At 38.6% G+C, this 21,423-nt stretch overlaps 3 protein-coding genes across 5 annotated transcripts; 1 reads left to right on the top strand and 2 right to left on the bottom strand.

Annotated features, from left to right (window-relative positions):
- Positions 1-1,176: 1,176 nt before the first annotated feature.
- LOC128856027 (jerky protein homolog-like) lies at positions 1,177-2,237 on the bottom strand. The gene is made up of 2 exons (XM_054091378.1): positions 1,428-2,237; positions 1,177-1,371 (listed from the first exon to the last, which is right to left on the bottom strand). Exons 1-2 carry the CDS (start codon positions 2,235-2,237, stop codon positions 1,177-1,179), a joined length of 1,005 nt encoding a protein of 334 aa, XP_053947353.1.
- Positions 2,238-6,724: 4,487 nt separating this feature from the next.
- On the bottom strand, positions 6,725-8,587 carry LOC128856067 (soma ferritin). Of its 2 annotated transcripts, none has more exons than XM_054091441.1 (3): positions 8,399-8,587; positions 7,932-8,068; positions 6,725-7,799 (listed from the first exon to the last, which is right to left on the bottom strand). In XM_054091441.1, exons 2-3 carry the CDS (start codon positions 8,041-8,043, stop codon positions 7,240-7,242), a joined length of 672 nt encoding a protein of 223 aa, XP_053947416.1. In that variant the 5' UTR covers positions 8,044-8,068; positions 8,399-8,587; the 3' UTR covers positions 6,725-7,239. The 2 variants fall into 2 exon arrangements, with proteins under 2 accessions (XP_053947416.1, XP_053947417.1); XM_054091442.1 differs by lacking the exon at positions 8,399-8,587 and adding an exon at positions 8,244-8,350.
- Positions 8,588-11,047: 2,460 nt separating this feature from the next.
- On the top strand, positions 11,048-14,884 carry LOC128856068 (ferritin subunit). 2 transcript variants are annotated; one of them, XM_054091443.1, is made up of 4 exons: positions 11,048-11,350; positions 11,551-11,723; positions 13,818-14,104; positions 14,234-14,884. In XM_054091443.1, exons 2-4 carry the CDS (start codon positions 11,663-11,665, stop codon positions 14,498-14,500), a joined length of 615 nt encoding a protein of 204 aa, XP_053947418.1. In that variant the 5' UTR covers positions 11,048-11,350; positions 11,551-11,662; the 3' UTR covers positions 14,501-14,884. The 2 variants fall into 2 exon arrangements, with proteins under 2 accessions (XP_053947418.1, XP_053947419.1); XM_054091444.1 differs by having other exon boundaries at positions 11,048-11,182.
- Positions 14,885-21,423: the final 6,539 nt, after the last annotated feature.

The raw sequence follows: 21,423 nt of genomic DNA on the forward strand, positions 1-21,423 counted from the left end.
GTGTGTCATTGTGGCAGTCATTACCTTATAATTGGTGTTGCCTTCTTACCTACCTTTGTTGTGCAGCAAAGTTTCGACGATATTCGGGTAATTTTTGGGGCGATTAATAAGCAGAAATTATTGTTAGTTTGCTAAATTACGCTCGACATGGCAAAGGGCAGAGGGCGTGCATGTGTGTGTATGTGAATATGTATTCGTGTGTGCACTGATACGCACTTCCCTATTGAAGTGTATCTACATATCCCATCAGTTTGCTACAGTAGACGCTCACAAATTAGAATCACTTTGTTTTTAGGGTGATTCTAATTTCTGAAAAATTCTAATTCCTGGACGTTTTTTTATTTCAATAAAACCTTAAAATTTAAGTCAATTTGCATTGAAAAACTACAATGAAATTTTGTCTTACTAAATTTTATTCATAAAAACGAGAAAACATAAGGTAACAATCCAATATACATATATGTATATATGCGCTAAGTCAAAAAAAGGTCCAAAAAACAAAAACTCCAATTACAGTAAATATATTTTTTTTAATCAAAAATACATAAGAGATCGATAAATATACATTAAAACAGCCAAAAATTAATCAAAAACTTCGTAACTAATTTGCAGGCATGTAGTCTGTTATTGCTGTTTGCTTCTTCCTTTTATTTGTTTCTGCAATAACAATCTCATTGCGAAGAGCTAGCAGATTGCTTGTGTGCTTTGCGGAAAACGATTCACTATAAGTACACCATTTTATTAAATTATTGACGCTTTCAATGGCTGTAGAAGCAGAGACAACTGGTAAGACCTCCCGGTCATCAAATTCGCTGCTACCTGAAGACTCATCATCGCTATTGAGATCATGTGCAGGGTCGTCATCAAGCACATCATTGTTCCATATTTCAATTTCTGGTATGCTAATTGTATTAGTTGGCTCTATTTCTGTTAAAAGTGCTTGAGAGCTCCATTGCAGTCTTGATCTTTTTGCAGTAGCAGTGCTAGTGGCACATCATCGTCATCACTTTCATACTGATCAGAGTCCCAGTTGTTCAACTTTGACCAGGACTTTTTTATTACTCTTTCTGGAACATCTTGCTTTAATAGCATGATTGCATTTCGAATTGAAAAGGATTTCAAGCGAACCTTGAGGTCACCTCCTTCAGCAATTAATTGAGAAAGAAGCATACTTCTCTAGTTTAGCTTGGTTAACTTAATAGGATTCTGATCCATTGGTTGTAAAGTTGCTGTCACATTTGGTCGAACGAAAAATGCAATTATATTTCCATCGTCGCTTTGAAGTTTCTCAATTGGTGCATGAGCAGAGCAGTTGTCAATTAGCAAAATTGCCTTCGGAGGCAAATTATTTTCCTGAGAGAAACGAATCACCTGTGAATTGAAAATATTTTGGAATTACTGAACCTAAAAACAAAGTTTTTTCTTACCTCATGAATAAATATCTTGTGAAACCAATCATGAAAAATCTGAGATGTCATCCAAGCATTTTTTGAAAAGTTGTAATGGAGTGGATTATTGAATCCTTGGAAACTTCTTGGTTTTTTTGCTTTTCCAATTACTAATGGCATTAATTTATGTGATCCATCAGCATTTACACCAAGTAACACTGAAATTCGTTCCTTCTGGATTTTATACCCGGGGGCGGTTTTCTCGAAAAGAGAGAAGTATGTTTTGTCAGGTAAACAACGGTAAAATAATCCGGTTTCATCTACATTATATATTTGTGACTCCTTTAGCCCCATCTCATCGACTTTTGCACGAAATCTGTGAATAAACGGGGTGACTGAAGCAACATCACTAGAAAGAATCTCGCCACAAATTTTTAAAAAACGTATTCCGTGTCGTTTTATAAATTTGCTAAACCATCCATCACTTGCGCTAAATGTACTTTCATCTTTATCGGGATATTCCACTTTGAATATTTGTGTGGCTTTCTCCTTTAGTATTGGCCCAGTTAATGTACACTTTTTTTCGCGTTTATTTAAAAACCACTCATAAAGACTTGCTTCCATTTTTGGATATTCAGCGATATGCAATGATTTTTTGTTAGCCTTATGATAGGTATTAGAAACAGCGCTTAAAATTGATGATTTCATAGATTTGATATAGGTGATTGCAGATGGCGCCACATCAAATTCTAGGGCTAACCGCTTCCCTTGAATACCTTGGTCAAGCTTTTCCAAGATCTGCACTTTGGTTTCCAAAGACAAAGTATTTTTCTTACGTTTATTTGGCATTTCAACGAACGACTTTTACTTTTAAGCAAACAATGCCGAAACACGTGCACGCGAATCGAATTTCAAACAAAAACTGTACAGATAGCGACGAAAATCCAACGACTACCGAGCGTAACATGAATAAATTGGGGATTCCCCTTTTTATATCTATTTTGCAACAAAAAAACAAAATACGCTCTGAAATTAGAATTTTCGATTCTAATTTCAGAGCGTGTAATGTATTCAAAAAGTTGATTCTAATTTCTGGAAATTCTAATTACTAAGAGTTCTAATTTGTGAGCGTCTACTGTATAAAGTAACCCTTGATTCGACGTGTTTTCATGTAAGTGCGTCTGCCTACGAAACCGTTATTGCCTTCTGTTGTTCTTTGCATTTCTTTCATTTTAATTTACATCCTTTTTTTTGTAACAAATCCGCCCTTTGTATGCGAAAATGCTTGTATGTGTCTGCAACAATTAAAGTCTATAGTGACTCTGTCTTTATTTATGCATTTTAATATTAGGCGGCAATTAAAATTTCGACTTCGAAAACTATAAAACTACTAAATTGTGTGTGCAACAGCTGGTGTCTCAGAGGCTGAGGTTTTTGATGTAATGTGAGCAGTTCTTTCGGGTAACATGCGGCCTCAAAACTAAATGCTTGGATCATATGTGTGTGTAAGTATATTTATGTAAAATTGTGCATAAGAAAAATCAAATATGCAAATGTAGAATTCTGAATTTTCATGAAATTTGACCAACACTGAAGACCTGCTTCAATGCAACCAGATAGTTTAAAATCGGCCGGCCTATTGCCTTAAATGTCGATAAATGTTGCTTTGTCTTTGCCCCAAGTGCTGTCGGCAAGCGATTTGAGTACCTTGTTGCAATTTTGGACTTTAGTGGCAGTAGCGCTTGTATGCGCTGAGAAAGAGAGCAAATCGTCGAAGGTAGCTCCCAATATGGCTTTTTGGCGTCGACTTTTACCTTAAGTTGCAGTTTGACCTTTTTTGCTCAGGCGGAGAAGAGGGTCGCCGTGGACTTCATGGGGGAAAGTTGTAGGTTCCTCGCAGTGAAGAAGCGAGTAGTCGTTTACCATCAATGTCATTTCCCGACGCCATTCTCGTGCAGTCGTCAACGTAGAGGACCAGGGAGACTCCCTCTGATGGCTGGGGGAGTTTCGAGACATAGAAGTTAAAAAGCAAGGGTGAAAGGACACCCCCCCTGCGGAACTCCTCGCTTTATTTTTCTCTGTTTTGAGATTTGGTCTTGAAATGGCACCACTCAGGTAGTTCGCGGTCCACCTCTTCAGCCCTGACAAGAGTGTCGACTGTAAAATGTCATCTAGTAGCGGAGCGTGGCGGACTGTAACGAAAGTTTTTTTTTAGATCCAACGCTACTAGGACAGTCCTCTCGCAGGGGCGGTTTTGGTTGAGCACGCATTTTATCTGGGCGTTTATGACGGTGAGTGCTGTGGTGGTACCGTGCACTCTTCGGAAGCCATGCTGGTGTGAGGCTGGGGTTAGATGTTTCGTGTAGAGTAGGAGTAAAAGCGCTTCTAGAGTCTTCACTACTGGAGAAAGGAGAGTTATCGGAAGATAGAACTCCCCTTGGTTGGCGGGTTTCCCAGTAGTGGGACCACTCTCCCTGCTTTCTACTTATCAGGAATGATGAGAGGCCATGGACAATTTGAAGACCTTCTACTCACAATGGACCCAGATTTTTCAGCATCAACATATTTAGTCCGTCAGAGCCAATGACTTTAAAAGATTTCATATGTTTGTTGGCCCTCTGAACCTCATCACTGGATAAAGCAAGTTGTATGTCACTGTTGTATGTCAGTTTGTGCAGCCATCTGGTGGCACTGCGCTTGGATGGAGGATGCAGGGCATCTATTGCCGGCTAATATAGTTCGCGGATATCTTCGGGTCCGACGAAATGCAACCGTTAAAAGTGATAAAAGTGAGCCTTACGGTGGACCAGAGCTTACTCACACCAGAGGTGAAGTTGCAGGACTTCAAGTGCTCTTCCTATTGCTCTTACCCATGTATGACCGCGGAAACAAAGTTCGCAGGTTTCTCGATCGAGATGATAAATGGCAAGTGGTCTGATGCAAGCGATAGGTCGCCAGGTTATGCGTTTTATCAGACTGGCGCTGGCAATTGTGATGTCAGGCGAGCTGCTGCAATTGCCCACTACCCTAGTGGGGGCGTTGTCGTTTACTGTGCTGGACGTCGAGTCGTCTACCTGCTCTGCCAATTGATTCACCCTACAATGATTTGGTAGGCATTGAAGTCACCTACAACAAATCGGTTGTCTCCTCTGATGAGCGCCCCGATATCAGCGTGATAACCTGCCAAGCAGCAGGTGACAGGGGATATATATATGTCTGTATATAAACATATATATATGTATATTAAACATTTCTAGCTCGTCATCGCCTGACCGGACAGCTATACCTTGACATTCTAAGGTGTTGTCCCTGCGGTCGATTCCTTCATCGATGGGACAATACTGCACTGTATGGTGGACTATGAACGCTAGGCCACCACCGTTGTCTCGCTCGCGATCCTTTCTGTGCACGTTGTAGCCATCCCTGGTAATCAGTGAGGAGCTACCGTACAGTTTTGTCTCTCGGACCTCAACTATCTTAATTCCATCACGACTCATGAAGTCGACTATCTCAACTATCTTGCTCATGACGGGCGGCCGCGCCACAGTGGGCGCTTGCGGGTGCAAAACTCTGCAGCAGGGGGCACGAAGTCGCGTGTCCCCTCACGGATGGTGCGCAGGCCAGAGCACCTCCGAAAGTGGCACCAGCCATTGCAAGAATTGCACTTGACTGATGACAGGTTCCGAGGAACCCTTGCCTGACACACGGAACAGACTGTGCGGGAGACCAAGAGCTGCTGGGATAGTAGCAGGAGGGTTGTGGGTCAGAGAGGGGTTTTGCTGCACCAATGGGCCCCTAACCGTTGAGGTTTGATTAGTGCGGTCCAGGGTTGGGTTCGATACCAGCCCTAAAGAGAAGTATTTGGAGCAGACATGCTGCGTAGGACAGCTCCTGTGACGATAGATTGGGGGTGGGGTAGACAGGGCTAGTTTACTGGGGAACTAGTTGTGCCAGCTTTTCTTGCGTTTATCATTTGCACTAAATTTGATTAATCTTGATAACAAAAATTCGTAGTTGTGAAGGAACGAATAATTTCAAATAGGTAATCTCTGCAGCAGCAGTATTGTTCAAGGAAGCAAGGCTGTGTTTGTGCTTCAATAAGTATAGCAGTGTTACTTCTTACAATGCAGCGTCATGTTCTAAGCGAAAATTCCGGTGATATTTGGTGATGTTGACAATCTGCGGCTCATCACTAGCAAAACAAATGAAATAGAAAAATGTTTGCTCCGCAATGGAGATGATGGATGAAAAGTAAGCCAACTTTGTTAAAGGTTATTTGTAAAAGAAATAGATTATTTTAGCCAAAGTAGAGAGTTTACCCCAACAACTCCAAAGAAAATGTAAAAAAATCGAAATATCTTCTTTAGTAAATATATTATTTATGTATGTAGATCAAAATTGCTATATATTTTTGTAATTCTTTTAAACATTACGCTCTATGCAAAAAAAAATCGGTAATATTGTACCAGATTATCAGCTGAGCGTCAGCAATAGAATAAAGCAAGTAACAAGATTGCAAAATTGCGCTATTATTGTGGGGTCGCAGGCCATTGGTGGATTTTCGTAATTAGAAGTTTGTGAAATCTTTAGTTGATACTGATCTGAAAAAAGTGCTCGAAATTATGGGCTTTTTAACAACTCATTTAATACGGGCTCAAATTTTTTTTTGTGTATTGTTGACATTTAGTAGAATAAAAAAAATAGTCAGCTGCGCGGTAAAAGGGAGAAAATACGTCAGCTGAACGCAATGATACATTCTTGCTTCGGCTGACGATCTTCCCACCGCTATAAACGCAGCTGACCATCATTATTATAATTTCATATGTGTCCAAAGTTATGTTAAAAAATTTCAATCGGCATAAAGTAGTTTTACTTTTTAGTTTTTTTTTACAAGTTCACCTGTTCAGCTGACGTGTTTTCCCCCTCTACGGCGCAGCTGACTATTTGTTTTTTATTCTACTAAATGTCAACAATACACAAAAAAAATTTCAGCCGGTATAAATGTAGGTAGGTAGAAATTTTTTTTCGACACGTTTCGTACCCTCCCACAATCACAACCACCGCGGGTGCGCCAGCTGACGTTCACTTTCGTTATTCATGAAAGCTAAATCACAAGTATAGTCAAGAATTTAACGGTATAAAAACGCAGTCCAAAATCGACCCCTGGCTCCCGGACTATGTAAAAAACACTTCCGATGGATTTTTTTTTACCAACACTGAAGATGAAAAAGAATGGTTCAATAACATTGCGCTCATATAAGTCGTGTTAAGAGAACACTCACAGAAATAGAGAGAGAGAGAGAGAGAAAGTAGAGACCAAATGATAGCATAAGTAATTCAGTTTTTTAGTAGCTCGCATGTTTATTCATTTGTTTGTATGTTTGGTATGCTTTTACACTCTTTCTTGTACCAAGTATCACAATTCAGTAGCAGGAAATAAATAAACATGGCCTACGTTTTGTTAAATATAACATTCAATTGTTTAATAGTTATTCATTAGAAAAAATGTCAATTTCATGTGTTTATGTAATAAGAATGAAGAATACAAAATTTATTATAGCACTTGTTTTTAATACTAAATGTTTGAAGATTTTTGAAGAAGCGCCTTTGTGCCATAAGCAGAGGTCTGTTGGAATTCACTGCCAAAAACTATGCAAATGCGCTCAATTGGAATTTATATTTTTCTTTAAATTTATTTACATTGCTGTTTTTTTTTTTGTTTGTATGCTATGACAGAAATACGTATAGTGTCTTAACGAAGGATATATGTGGGCAGGTTTCTCGCACGAACTTCACAACTTCAACTCCAAATATGTGAGCCCCTGCGTGATTTTTACTGCTGCATTACTGTTTACTGCTTCTCCAAGTACTGGTCGAAAAGGTAGATGCCCAAAGAGGGATCGCGTTGGTTCATGATCTTTGACAAGTCGTTAACGTAGCCAGAAACCTTGCGGACGGAGTCAACCTGTCTCTCGAGGAATTTCTCCTCCACAAAGTGAGCGGTTTGAGGATCGTGTGGCCGTCCGTGAGTGGATTCGAAGTGCACATGGTTGGCACCTTCGGTCAAAGTCTTCTCAACGTCCAAAGCGATGCCCAATGAGTGCAATTCATCCTCTTCCAATTTCAGGTTGCTCTGTGCAATCGAGTTGGGGTGTTGGCTAATGGCACGGAAGTCAACTTGACCGCCACGGCGCGTGACATGCTTAATCAGCTCAATGGCATCGTCAAAGGAGCGGTCCGACATTTCTTTGTAGAGCTTCTGGAAGCCAGGACGATCCTTTTGGTAGGAATTGTAGAAGGTGGACATCAGTAGGTATTGGTAGGACTTGTGCAGATTCAAGTTAATGTACGATTGGATGCTGGATTCAATGTTATCAATACCACCATAACGGGAATGGCACACTACCGGATCTAAGTTTTTTAATAAGAGAAAAATTAAAAAAAACACATACAGGAAGTAAATTTACAAAAACAGTCTGCTTATTGGCTGGCAGTGAGAGTGCGAGCAAATATGCGAGAGAATGCAATTGATGCATTACTTACTTGCAATACTGTTGCTGCAGCCAAAAGTTACATTTTTGTGGCAACCGTAATCATCAGCCTTTGCCAAAGCAATTATGCCCGCAAACAGAGCGACCGCAATAAAGGACTTCATTTCTTTCGTTTTTGAGTATTTTACCCTGCAAAGGAAATCACAAATTTGTTTAGTTATACAAATATTCTCCTCGTTATTAACTAATTATAATTTATTTAGACACTTCAAATTTGACAAAATTGGAAAAACATATTTTTGTTTGCATCCAATCAATTTATTGCGTTTCAAGTATTTTTTCCATGTTTTGCTTTGTTTTGTACCTCTTCGCAAATTTGTTCAAGTATCTCTAGAGCGACAACTACCGCGGTTGAGTTTTGTTTCAGAAATAATGTCTCTTTTAAAGTGTAAGGGAAATTTAAAAAGTTCCACTTCTGGTCACCACACAATTATTGTTGATTAACTCCCGTCGACTTACCTAATAATTGACAATGGCTTAGAAAAGATGTCAACTTGTTCAGTATAATTTAGTGCAGTGTTTAGTTTCACTTAATTTCGATTATATGCTCTCTTAGTTTTTACTTTGTTCTGCGTATATATATTAACGCTACAGATGTGTTTCAATGAAACGAAATTTTCCAACTGTCGTTTATAATGCCTGTGTCTGCTTGTTTCTATTCGATCGATAATGCCTCATATACTCATTGCACTCGTCGACTTTACGCTCAGCAGATAACATGGCTCGGGCAACATGGCGGCCACTTAGTGCGCTCTTCGCAGAGTTGTTTTCTATACATGCGTGTGCAAACATACATATAAACGTCAATAAGTTGTGAATCACGCGTGTTTATGTGTATAGAGATTTCGAGATTTTAGGGTTGTCGTCGCCCATCATGAGTTTTACCTGAAAGTCTCTCATATTTGTGTCTTAAGCAATTCTTCAGCTTTCATCTTTGATTGACTTATCTTTAACAACTTAATGTCAGTTAGTATTGTCTTCAAACTGATAAATTTGGAGTTCCCTGCATACAATGTATTCAATTTTGCAAAAGTCACAACTATTTCCTTGTCCATATAAATTAAACTTGGGATTATAATAGTGAAGATATTACTTGTACTCACATATGTTAGTCCCATGCATAGGTTATATCATGAAGCATTGTAACGATGATCTCACCGGGGATCTAGAAAACATAATGTCACATGAGAGTTATACTATAAGTGGTGAAGGGTGTAATCAGAAGAAAATGTTCAAAATTATTTTAATTATAAATTAAGAATCCTCGAATCCTATAGCGCTGACCGTCAAACAGCTATATTATCCATGATCTAAGTTACCATATTTTTAATAAAATATGTATGAAATAAAAATATGTACATTTAATTTATGAATATCTATACTAGAAAGGTGAATGTCTGTTATTAATAAAAAAATATTTTCTATGAAATTATTCTTTGTAATTCTTTCATATATGTACATATCCTAAATCCCTCAAACTACTCCTACGCGAGCGGGGACGCTGGTTAAAGCTAGTTTAATATATAATACACTAAGATTATAGCGCAATAATACATTTGCGCCTTAATAATATAATATTTGAACTTAACCATATTGAAGGCCATAATCTAGACTTGCGTATGCTTCGAAACGTATTCAAAACTTCTTCGGTTAAGATTTGATAATATGTAAGAAATGAGAAGCGAGTTTAACTTTAAAATTCTTAAGATATGAACTCGACAAACACAAAATCAACTTTTATTGATGATAACTATTTTACACTTTATTGCATTCCTTCCCTTAGATTTACTGGAGATTTGCCCTTCTACCTCATGGTATTTTATGCCCTCTACTACTGTGAACTTTTTCGGACCCAGTTCCCTTATTATACTTAAGATAGAGCTGTGTTGGATTGAGCGTATGTGTCCTTCTTCCAGCTGCAAATGGCCAAGATGTCGCAATCTTCTCCGCGAAATAGTGCTTCATTCAAGGAGAAGGTCACAGAAACGACAAGAAGTTGTTGACCATATCCCGACCATGTGCAGATGACTACACAGTCTACAGTGGCCCGTGAGAATGCCCGTGAACATTCTCAGTTTATCCTTGGGGGGAGTTATGAGATTTTTAAACCTCGTTTGGCTGTGCCGCTTAGTAAGGATTTCGCCTGGCGTAGCTCGATGCACTCAAGGACCAGTGAGGACATAATATCAAACGATGACAAAGCCTTGACTGTCGCTCAGCATGGCAATTCGCTCATACCAGAAGTTGATGTCAAAGTTAATCTCTGCACGTAGACAGATAACATACACCTCCGCTTGGAAGATGCTTTGAAAACTACCCATCGACACAGAACGCTTGGTGCCTTCTGGTGTCTTCGAGCCATCTGTGTACCAGTGTAGGGTACGCTCCCGGAGTTGACTTTCAAATGTAGGTGTACTCCAGTTTACCTAGTCGTCCACTTCAATACGAAAATTCCTTTCAAATTTGATCCCGTCTCTTTGGAAATGTATGGCGCCAATACCTATTATACGTAATTTTACTGTCACACCGTCGTGATTATTTGATCTACTGTCACTCACATTGACATAGGACAGCGGACATAGTCTCGAGAGATTAAAAATACCGATATGCAGCTAGCAACAATCTGTTTATGAATCATGCGTATGGCAACTCTGACGGAACTCTCTGCAGATATGTATATGATAGAGAAACCATGTGTAGTGCATCCAACAAAGGAAAACAAAACCAGCTGACTCAGTTCAACGGCAGCCACCATTACGGTCGCCATATTGGATTGCATAATTTGATTGCTCTCTACAGAGTAATGTTTTTCGTTTTTCGATTTCTCCCCTGAGCATGATTTTACAAAAATCACTTATAAAGAAATATGTTTATAGCACAGTGCATTGGAGTCGTGTGTATAACAATGAACTCGTATAGCTATAAAGAGAAAATCAATACCAGCAACGTTACAAATAAACAAGACTGCAAAACCAAATAAAACTTGTGTCCGACATATTGGACAAAATTAAAGATAAGAAACAATACAAAGTGAGTGGCTACAAACAAAATGCGAAGAGCCGTGTGTGCTAGTAGCGAGAGATTAGTGAGGGGACTTTAAAAGTGTTAGGTCCGTCTCGCCAGCCGTCAGTTCATATTCGCATTCAGTATCAACTATCAACGAGTAGAATTTTAGTGCAGCGCTAAAGAAGATTTTCTTTTCAAGTTAAAATCATAATTCAATCAACTTATGATTATTTTATTGTACGAGCTAGAACTCTAGGCGATATAATAACGCATTAACTCATCAAAGGCAACAATTGCTTTCTATACCAGTGTGTATAAAGGCACATAGACGGTTGCAAATCAGATCAGATCGAGAAGTCGTTTGAAGAAATTGTCAACCTCAAAATTCAATCAAAAACATAAAACGTTCGTGCTGTTTTCGCTCACTTTATTATTATTTGTGTAGTAAATCGAATACTTGCTTTTCAAAATTTGTGTAACTAACCGAAATAATCGGCACACAGAGTGAAATTCCATGCAAAAGTTTATATAAAAATCATATCATTTGAAAGATATTTAACTGCCGTGTGTTAATGAAATTTATTCATTTTCTTTTGTGCATTTAGCGAAGAGACACGGAGAGTGAACAGAAGTCCTTAAACTCGCCATTACATTAATTTGAAAACCGGGAATAGCTGTTTTGCTGTGAATTTTAACAAGCAAGAAGACAAAATCAAGATGATGAAATTATTTGCCGCAGTTTTGATATTGGCCGCTGTGGTCAACGCGCAAATGACATGTAAGTACACACATACATACATACGTGCTGACATTCATTTGTAGGGGCTATGCAAAAGTTTTAACTTTTGCTGTAAAATTAAACAAAAGAAAGGAAACAAAAAGTTGTGTTGCTGCGCATTTAGGGAGCATATCCGCTCAGAAAACGAAGAGAGTGCGACATGTATTTAAGTGCTACGAGAGTTTTGAGAGAAGTAAAAATAAACAGCTGCAGGGGTGATTTGTTGGGTTTTTTCCAAGCGCAAAATTATTTTGATATCTTCTTTGTTTTGTCGCGGCGTATAAATGGCTAAATGGCTTTTAGAGACACATTTTGTTTACAAACAATGACAATACAAACGAAATTGACGTTGCCAAAAAACAAATAATCGATACGGCATTTATATTTAAACAAGTGAATATAAAACTTCGTTGCATCAAATTAAAACATTCTTTGTTTTGTTGCGAAAAAAATAACTGCTATGCTTGCTAAGCATACTTGTAATGTGACTCTTTACCCCTCCATGGAATTATAGGAAAGAATAATACTAGCAATTCGCTCCTTTTTTTATTTATTTGTTTACTTGACTTTTCAATTACAGCCTAAGAACTTGAAAAATGGTAAAACAAAGCAATATACATTCATATGTTTACATAAATTTGTCTAACATGGCTAAACCGGTTGTGTTCATAAATATGACTCTTCTCTTATTACTATCAAACCTGACTTTGTGCCGCCATTTCGATGTGTATTATTCTTCTGGATCTTTATGCCTGGTTTAGTTTATTTATGGAACGAATACAACTCTAGTTGACCATCCTATGTACATCATAAGTAGAGTTGCTCGACTCATCATATATTCCAAACTACTCGCTCAAAAATATTATTTATAATTTCACCAAATACATACATACGGGCATATGAGCATATGAATATGAAAATGAAATATTTTGATTAGCTTCTATGAGCGTATAATTTTGGCATCAGAAAAAATTTTATATTTTCTCAAATCCAGTGCCTAGTACGTCGTAAAATTGTAAGTACTCTTATCTACATACATACATATATTTTGTACACGCAAATGCATGCGTATATGTACATATGTACTTTGAACACTTCCATTTCCTTATTTACCTACAAGTTTCCTCTTAAGAGAAATTACTCTTTTACACGCGCTCAATAATTCTATTTAGATTGTTTTTGCATGCATCCGAACATAATTTTACTTTCATTTCCTATTTATTCTCAGTAAAAATAACTTAATTTTCATAACTGTAAAGTCTACCACCAACTGCCTTCAGGTAGAACTACCGAGCAACTCGACAAACATACCAGCTAATAAATACAATGCCTTGATAAGTAACAACAATTTTACTCAACCAAACATACATAATTACGCTCTGAGTACTTTCTGTTTGAGTACTAAACATTCTTACCTACTCGTAGCACAGAGAGATTTTTGCACACGGCACTAGCGGCTAGTAAACAGCAAAACATTGCTTTGTACATCCCCTTGCCCCTTAAACCTTTCTACTTGTTCATACATATGTTTTCTAGAATTAGCGCTGCTGGCCAAGCCATTGTGGGAACGTGTGAATCAATATGTCGAGCAAAGTCGTGGTTTTTGTTATTGTCATGCACATGTTTATAATAATTTTTATATTTACAAGCCTGTCTTTTAAGTGGCCGCTGATTGCTGTGCATTATGCGCAGAATTCATCTGAAATTCCGCAACTAGTAATCGATTTTGTAAGCTTATGTGGTCGGCCGTAGAGGCAGAAGGAGCCGGTTACATTGAAAAGTTGATTATGCCGCCACTTTGCATTCTGTTTAGTGATAAGATTATATAATACATATGTATGTACATATGAGCCTGCTTAAATCATATTTGCATACTATAAACGCAAATATATTGAATGTATGTACATAGTATGTATATTTAAATATTTAAAACATACGACAATGCACGTGTAGTAAAACATAAATGAAATCAAACTGCACAGATTGACATTGGTCCGCACTTATCATCTAGTTTTTTAAAATAATTAATATATATTTTGTTTTTACTGTAACAATTATATTTACATGTATCTGTGTATGTATGTGTTTTTGTAGGCCGCTTGGAGCAACCACGTATGCCAGTTGAATGGGTGGGTCTCAATGACAAAAACGGCCAGTGTTTGGAGGAGATGCGAAAGCAAATCCAGATGGAAATCAATGCTTCCAACATCTATTTGGCCATGGCTGCACACTTCTCACGCGACGTCATCAATCGCCCCGGTTTTGCTGAGCACTTCTTCAAGTCGGCGCGCGAGGAACGCGAGCATGGTTCAAAACTCATTGAGTATCTGTCCATGCGCGGCCAGTTGACGGATGCTGTCACCGACTTGATTCATCTTATTGTAAGTACACAGACATACGCACACTATTAAAAGTAAATTTAACACATTTTTTGTGCCAAAATATCTTTAAAACTTTGTGCGTACTCGTTTTTACATCATATACCGTTTTTGTTTTTCTGATTCTTCCAGGATGTTGACGTTAGAGTCGATAGTGGTGCTGATGCTCTCCGCCAGGCGCTTGAATTAGAAACCAAAGTCACCAAGAGCATTCGCAATGTCATTAAAACTTGCGAGAAGTCACCAAACTGGTACCACTTGGTCGACTGGCTAACTGGTGAATTCTTGGATGAACAAATCACCGGACAACGTGACTTGGCCGGCAAGTTGAGCACTCTTACAAAGATGATGGCAAGCCAAGGCCCTTTGGGCGAATTCTTATTCGACAAGCAATTGTAAATTGCTTCCACAATTCAATTCACCTACCAGTCAAGTGATCATTTATTCAATTCATTGTACCTATATTTGAAATAAAAAGACCAGAACAACAACAACACGGTAAATTACCCACTTCCGAGGCAAATTATTCATGTGAAGACTATACAAAATATTCTATTTTGTGATGGCGTACAAGCGGAGGTGACCAGAAGAAGCACATGAAAAAGAAAGAAAGAAAAGCTTGAAAGCTGGACTTGTCGCTATATCTATAAACTACTGTAGCAACTGAAAAAGTAATGAAATTATTTGTGTATGAATTGAAATTAGTATTCATTTAGCATTTTTGTGTTCTTTATAATAGTCTTAAATACTGTATTAAAAATTGGAAATTAACTTTAACTATAACTATTGTTTTCAACTTGTTTTTCTATACTTTTCAAAACTCCGTTCAACATTCGATATTCTGAAACATATTTTTGAACTGCAAATAAAATTTTGTAGAGCACTACAGATCTTTAGTAAAGTATTTGGATTATTTTTATTCACCATGAGTTGCAGTTACACATACATACATATGTACATATGTGCCATTAAAATAATTTATTTAATACGTTTTATTTGTCTAATTGTGTTATATTCGCACACGAGCACAATCACAACAGCAGTTAAAAGCATAATTAATTAATTGCCTATTGTCAGTAAGGCTGAACGTGAAAGGCTTCTTGATAACTTAGAATTTTTCACACTACATAATGACGTTGTATGCTTGAACAACGGAAAAATGATAAATAAATAAGCAGTTAAGAATAAAAACGAGTTTTACTTATCTTGTACTCGGGAGCTTTTGAAAATATATGGCCGTAAGCGACTTAGCTTTCAATGAAAACCACTGCAGCGGCGATAGTGATTTGTGGTGGTTGTGTAGTTGTTAAAATTTATGAGGGATGGAAGCATACACATTCGGAGATATTAGTGACATTTGTGATATGTAAGTATGTTAGCTTCGGCGAAAGCACTGCGCTGAGACGATGCCCAATTGACTCAGGCTGATCAGACCTTCTAATAATTCATTTCATGTTACCCATGACAAAGCATAGGGAGCACTCCAGTTGGTGGCCAATTCAATACAAAAGGCGCCCTCGAACTTTGACAGTATATAACAACAATCTTGGTAATGCCACGACTGTTGAAGTTGGAGGGAATACTTACTTAGTCCCGACATTTATCCACGCGTTGAATGCCGGGAGCATTGAATTTTTTTTAGAGGAGACGCTCGAGGTACTCACTGACCACTAGATCTCGTGACCTAATGCAACCCGACTATTTTCTATGGAGCTTCGTGAAACCGTTGCTCAATGCAAACAAACCTCGAATGATATACGGAGGTGTCACCCCTCCTGGGATTTGCTTGAGCCCGCGCCACCTCTCAGGCATGTTAGGAGACATCTCTTTAACTACACTGACGATGGTCAGTATACAGACGAACACTAAACGATATTCATCAGGAGACCCTTACCACCTTCCTAAACTCTCGACCCCAGAACGCCGTTATCGGAGTTCAACCGTCACCTATTGCAGACGAAAAACTTGAGCTACCAATCGAGACCCGCTTAACTTGGCCCCTTTGCGCTCTGGATATTGTAGCAGGTGAAATTTCTACCTATCCAGAATCGACCCCGATATACCCAGTATATATCCAGCATGTATGTAAAGGCACACCGCACGACGCTAACCACCTTTTTACATGCCCTATCAAACCTACTCACCTAAAACCCTTCTCGCTCTGGACCCAACCTGTCGAAAAAGCTGGCTTTCGGGGTCTACGGTTAGATGAGTTAGTTGAAGACAACAGGTGACTGCATCGCACAGACAGAGTTTTGTAAGTTGCTACAACAACAACCGCCCTGAGCGCCAACACGAGTTCCCACGGCAGTCGGTTCTACGTAACCGGAACGGCCCGGATTTATACCCGGTCAAGGTCTGTCACCAGCAGCATTCCTCGTATTTGTTTAGGGAATGTTTATACTGCTACAACATCAACAACAACCGCCCTGAGCGCCAACGGAATTCTTCTTCTTCTTAATTGGCGCTATAACCGCTTACGCAATTTTGGCCGAGTTTAACAAAGCGCGCCAGTCGTTTCTTTCTCGTGCTTCACACCAAGTGAAGCCAATTCCTTCTCCACCTGATCTTTCCAACGCAGAGGAGACGTTCCTCTTCCTCTGCTACCACCAGCTGGTACCGCATCGAATACTTTCAGAGACGGAGCGTTTGTATCCATTCGAACGACATGACCCAGCCAACGTATCCGATGGATCTTTATTCGCTGCGCTCTGTCTATGTCGTCGTAAAGCTCATACAGCTCATCGTTCCATCGCCCGCGATATTCGACGTTGCCAACGTGCAAATGTCCAAAAAACTTGCGCAGAATCTTTCTCTCAAACACTCCAAGCGTCGCCTCATCGGATGTTGTCATGGTCCACGCTTCTGCGCCATACGTTAGGACGGGCATGATGAGAGTCTTGTAGAGACTTTACTAATCAATTGCCTACTTAGTCCAAAGTAGCCCTTGTTGGCAAGAGAGATTCTACGTTGGATTTCAAGGCTGAGAGAATTGACGCTCTTCATAAAATTGAGTGCCATTTAATCAAAGATGTAATTTAAAAGTGGTGCACCATGCCCATTTGCAGTCATTTGTCTGAAATTAAAATGCCACACATAATTTTAATCTTGCCAATACCAATCATCCCGTTTTGTTTTTATTTTGTTTCAAAGCTCGATCGCCTTTAATGGATCTCCTTATAGTGAACATACACGTAAAAAATTGACACGAAAAAAACTAGTCCATTGTGACTCGTGACTTGCGTAAAACTAACTGTAAATAGAAAATAAGTATGCATATTCACAGTTTTTGTTGTGATTATAAATTTTGCGTATTCACTTTTTGTAACTTCTACGTATTCTACAGATTGTATTCGGTTAAGGGTGAGCTTGCGGAGAAAATTGGGCGCAAAATGCAAGGAAGTGGTCATATGTCGCTCAATGCCATAGCACCAACTTTAAATTGTCCGAAAAGTACGGTGACTTATGAGCTAAAACAATGTAATGAAATCTTGTCGGCCTGAAACAAAAGCCAAAGAAAGGTATCATTTTTTCGAAAAAAGCTAATATTTCACTTCGAGATGCTGCAAAACAGGCCCGTATGTCGGGTGCTAAAGCACGTGCGCGAAAATTATACAGTCAAGATATTCATAAATATGACTGTGTGGTTTTGTACGCTGAAATATACGTCAAAGCAGACTTCAAGCAGGTTCAGGGCGCTGAGTTTTATGCTGCAACGAAGAGAGGATAATTCACAGGTGCCTTTAACCCTAAAAAATTTTTGGTTTTGCAAGCCATCTGGCAGTGTGGTATGAAATGCATAAAAGTCAAGAAATTTATATGAAAAAGCACTTGCAATAATGTTTGCTGGCATTCATAAAACAACACAAATGCTCTGTTCTGTTCTGGTCCAATCTTGAATCATGTCATCAAAGCCAATTTGGCTGGAACTGGTTGAATATCACAGGGTAAATGTTGTTCACAAGGACCGCAGCCCACCAAACTGTCGACAAATGTGACTCATTGGAAAATATTGGGTAATCGTAGGAAAATAATGCTAAAAATAAAAAAGAAATTTTAAATTAGCAGCAGTTTAAAATGAATTGGCAGAGAGCAGCAGATACCGTAATAAAAACTAATGTCCAAATCTAAATTGCGCCCTTTTTTTACAACAAAGATGGTTGATATGAGTTTTTTGTTTAACAAGGTATGCTTAATAAGGAAGAAAGGAAATAATAACTGTATTTATGTGTATTCATAGGTGTATTTGTATGTGCATTAATTGATTATAGCATGCGTCTGAACGTTGTTTTTTGAATTGAGTTACCAGCAGTTTTATCCTGACTCCGAGAAGTCTTTGCTTGGCAGAAATGCACCTGGTGGTTGGCCATTACCTTGCAATTTCATACAGTGAGCATCGAACCTGTGGCCAATCGAATAATAGCAAAGCACGAACGCACCAAAAAGGCAGCCGCAAAGAAAAAAAGTAAGAAGAATGCAAATATGTACAACAATAACAGCAACAAAGAACTAAAAGGTTACTTTCTTCCGGTCGCTAATCCAGTTTGCCAAGTTGAACGCAATTGAAGACCATTAACCCTTCAATGCCGGTTTTCCTCGCACACAAAAGGAATAATTCATGAGTGAAAGGATTTTCTGACAAATTGCCCCCATCACCCCAAACCCAGCTCGCAACCATGGAGTCACAGGACATGTATTGAATTATGATAACTTGTTACAGCTGTCAATATGCTGTCAATCTGCCGGCCACACCCCTCACACTCACTTGTGAAAAATGTAACTGAAATTAGTTTACAAAGGATTGCGAACAAAGTGAAAGCACTGTCACCCACTCGCCAGCGGCAATACAAATTCGCAAATTGGACACAGAGGGCCGCTTGCCCTTTACCATTTGCCGCCATTCTTCAGTGCGTACGTGCCCACAAATGCTTTTATGATTCGTGTTTTATTTATGTATTTTTAGATTTTTTTTTATTTTGGAAAAAAGGAGTGTGGAAAAAATTATCGCCATGTTTGGCGTGCGGTCACCCTAACGAAATGCTAATACAAATTATGATAAATACGTTTGTGAGTGCATACAAATAAGTTCATATTTACTTGTCTCTAACTGCATATGTATGTGTGAACAATTGACCTTAAAATGCACAGAAATGCACGTGAAGAGTTTAAATAAAATTCACCCGACATTAGCCATTTATTATCGGTAAGTTTGACAGAATGCCATCAATAACAATAAGGACGATTAGGTTTGCACACATGTACAATGTATGTATATATGTGTGTGTGTATTTAATAAAAGCATCCGATTGATGTTACATTCGCTATTTTTGAAATGGTTCTTACCATTCTGCGGGGTTGTCCGAAGTAAATTCATTTGATCTGCTGTTACACATTGCATCCGAATGTAATATGTGGGAGCAAATATGTACAAATGTATGTATGTATACAGGTTGGGCGATAGACTTCTAGAAACCAGAGAATCTACTGAAAGTTCTGAGAATTGGGTTCTACACCATATTGAAGCTTTCACTTACCACTTTTTCAAACATTAATATTTTTGCTCACCCGATTTCAACAACATTTTGAGATATTATAGTGCAATTAAATATTTTTGAGGCCACCTTTCCACCGGGTGGAAAAAATTAGTTGGATATACATTTTCCCAAGCTCGCGCTTAGTCAAGTAGAAAAAACCGCACATTCAGAACTTTGAATTGACTCTTAAAAAATCAAATTTTAATGGGTTGAAGGCACAATTTATTAATAAAGGAGCGAGCCGGATTTCTCATTGATCGTCAACCTTCATTTTTGCACACTTCTTGGGCGTATCCTTCCTACATACGGGCCTGTATTGCAGCATCTCGAAGTGAAAGGATAGCTTTTCTCGAAATAATGGTTCCTTTCTTTGGCTTTTGCTTCAGGCCTTCGTTCAACCGACAAGATTTCATTACATTTTTTTAGCTCATAAATCACGGTACTTTTCGGTCAATTTAGAGTTTTTGCTATGGCATTGAGTGACAGATGACCATTTCCTTGCTTTTTGCGCCCAATTTTCTACGCAAGCTCACCTTAACCGAATATATTTTGAGGAATACGGAGAAGTTACAAAAAGTGAATACGCAAAATTTATAATCACAACAAAAACTGTGAATATGCATACTTATTTTCTATTTACAGTTAGTTTTGCGTAAGTGATCAGTAAACACAACCTAGTTTTCTTCGTGTCCATTCCTTATATACACTGTAAAATATAATGAAATACAAAAAATATAATGAAACGGTTTCAAAAATTTGAATGTGTAAAAAATGGTTAGTGAAGAGTTCAATGCAGGGTAGTACACACAATTTTAAAACAATTTTTAAAGCTATTACCTAGCTTTACATTGGTATGAGAATAAGTTTTCGTCTCTTCTTAGCCAAAGTTACGAATTAGTTAAACAATTAAAAAAAAAAAACATGATATTGTGTGAAGTATCTGCCATTGGAAGCTACAACTTTACTCCATCTTTCCGACAGCATACGGATTCCTCTGACGAAAAACTCGAGTTCTTTTGACTTGAGCCATTCATTGAGCCAGTTTGCGATGCTCTCGTATGAAGTGAACTACTCTCCAATAAGAGCTGACTGCATTGTTCGGAACAGATGGAAATCCGAAGCTGCAATGTCTGGGGAATACGGCGGGTGGGGCAAGATTTCCCAATTCAGTCCCTCTAAATATTTCTTGACCGAATTAGCAACGTGTGGCCTGGCGTTGTCATGCAGCAAAATCAGTTTGCCATGTCTACCGTCCCATTCCGCTCGCTTTTCTTTGAGAGCTCGATTCAATCGCATTAGCTGCAGTCGGTAACGATCGCCAGTGAAGGTTTCAGATGATTTAAGGAGATCATAATAGATGACACCCTTCTGATCCCACCAGATGCACAACATAACCTTTGATTTTCGACGCTTAGCATTATCATAATAGATCCATTTTTCTTCGCCAGTGACGATGCGATGCAGAAAATCTTTTCTGCCGTTCTAGAAGCATCTCACACGCCACCAAACGCCACTCGATATTCCTCTCCTTCAATTGATGTGATACCCAGTTACCTGCTTTCTGCACCATTCCCATCGCGTGCAAACGTTTACCGACGGTTGATCTGTCAACATCCAACTCTTTAGACATATCATCCAATAATTGTTGTAGTTGACTACCTACGAATTTGTTGGTTGCCCCTTCGCGATCTTTATCACTCATGTCGAAATTGCCACTTTGAACGCGTCAAAACCACTCTTTACAAGTTGTATTTGATGGAGCGTGATTACCGTAAATATTGACCAATA

The sequence above is a fragment of the Anastrepha ludens genome, chromosome 2 (genome assembly GCF_028408465.1).
Source record: "Anastrepha ludens isolate Willacy chromosome 2, idAnaLude1.1, whole genome shotgun sequence".
Taxonomy (NCBI): Eukaryota; Metazoa; Arthropoda; class Insecta; order Diptera; family Tephritidae; genus Anastrepha; species Anastrepha ludens.

Coding starts and splice junctions, on each gene's coding strand:
- LOC128856067 (XM_054091441.1), bottom strand. CDS start 8,043: ATGAAGTCCTTTATTGCGGTCGCTCTGTTTGCGGGCATAATTGCTTTG. Junction 7,800..7,931: donor CTGCAGCAACAGTATTGCAA/GTAAGTAATGCA, acceptor TAAAAAACTTAG/ATCCGGTAGTGTGCCATTCC.
- LOC128856068 (XM_054091443.1), top strand. CDS start 11,663: ATGATGAAATTATTTGCCGCAGTTTTGATATTGGCCGCTGTGGTCAAC. Junction 11,724..13,817: donor GGTCAACGCGCAAATGACAT/GTAAGTACACAC, acceptor GTGTTTTTGTAG/GCCGCTTGGAGCAACCACGT. Junction 14,105..14,233: donor CCGACTTGATTCATCTTATT/GTAAGTACACAG, acceptor TGATTCTTCCAG/GATGTTGACGTTAGAGTCGA.
- LOC128856027 (XM_054091378.1), bottom strand. CDS start 2,237: ATGCCAAATAAACGTAAGAAAAATACTTTGTCTTTGGAAACCAAAGTG. Junction 1,372..1,427: donor ACAAGATATTTATTCATGAG/GTAAGAAAAAAC, acceptor TTCAATTCACAG/GTGATTCGTTTCTCTCAGGA.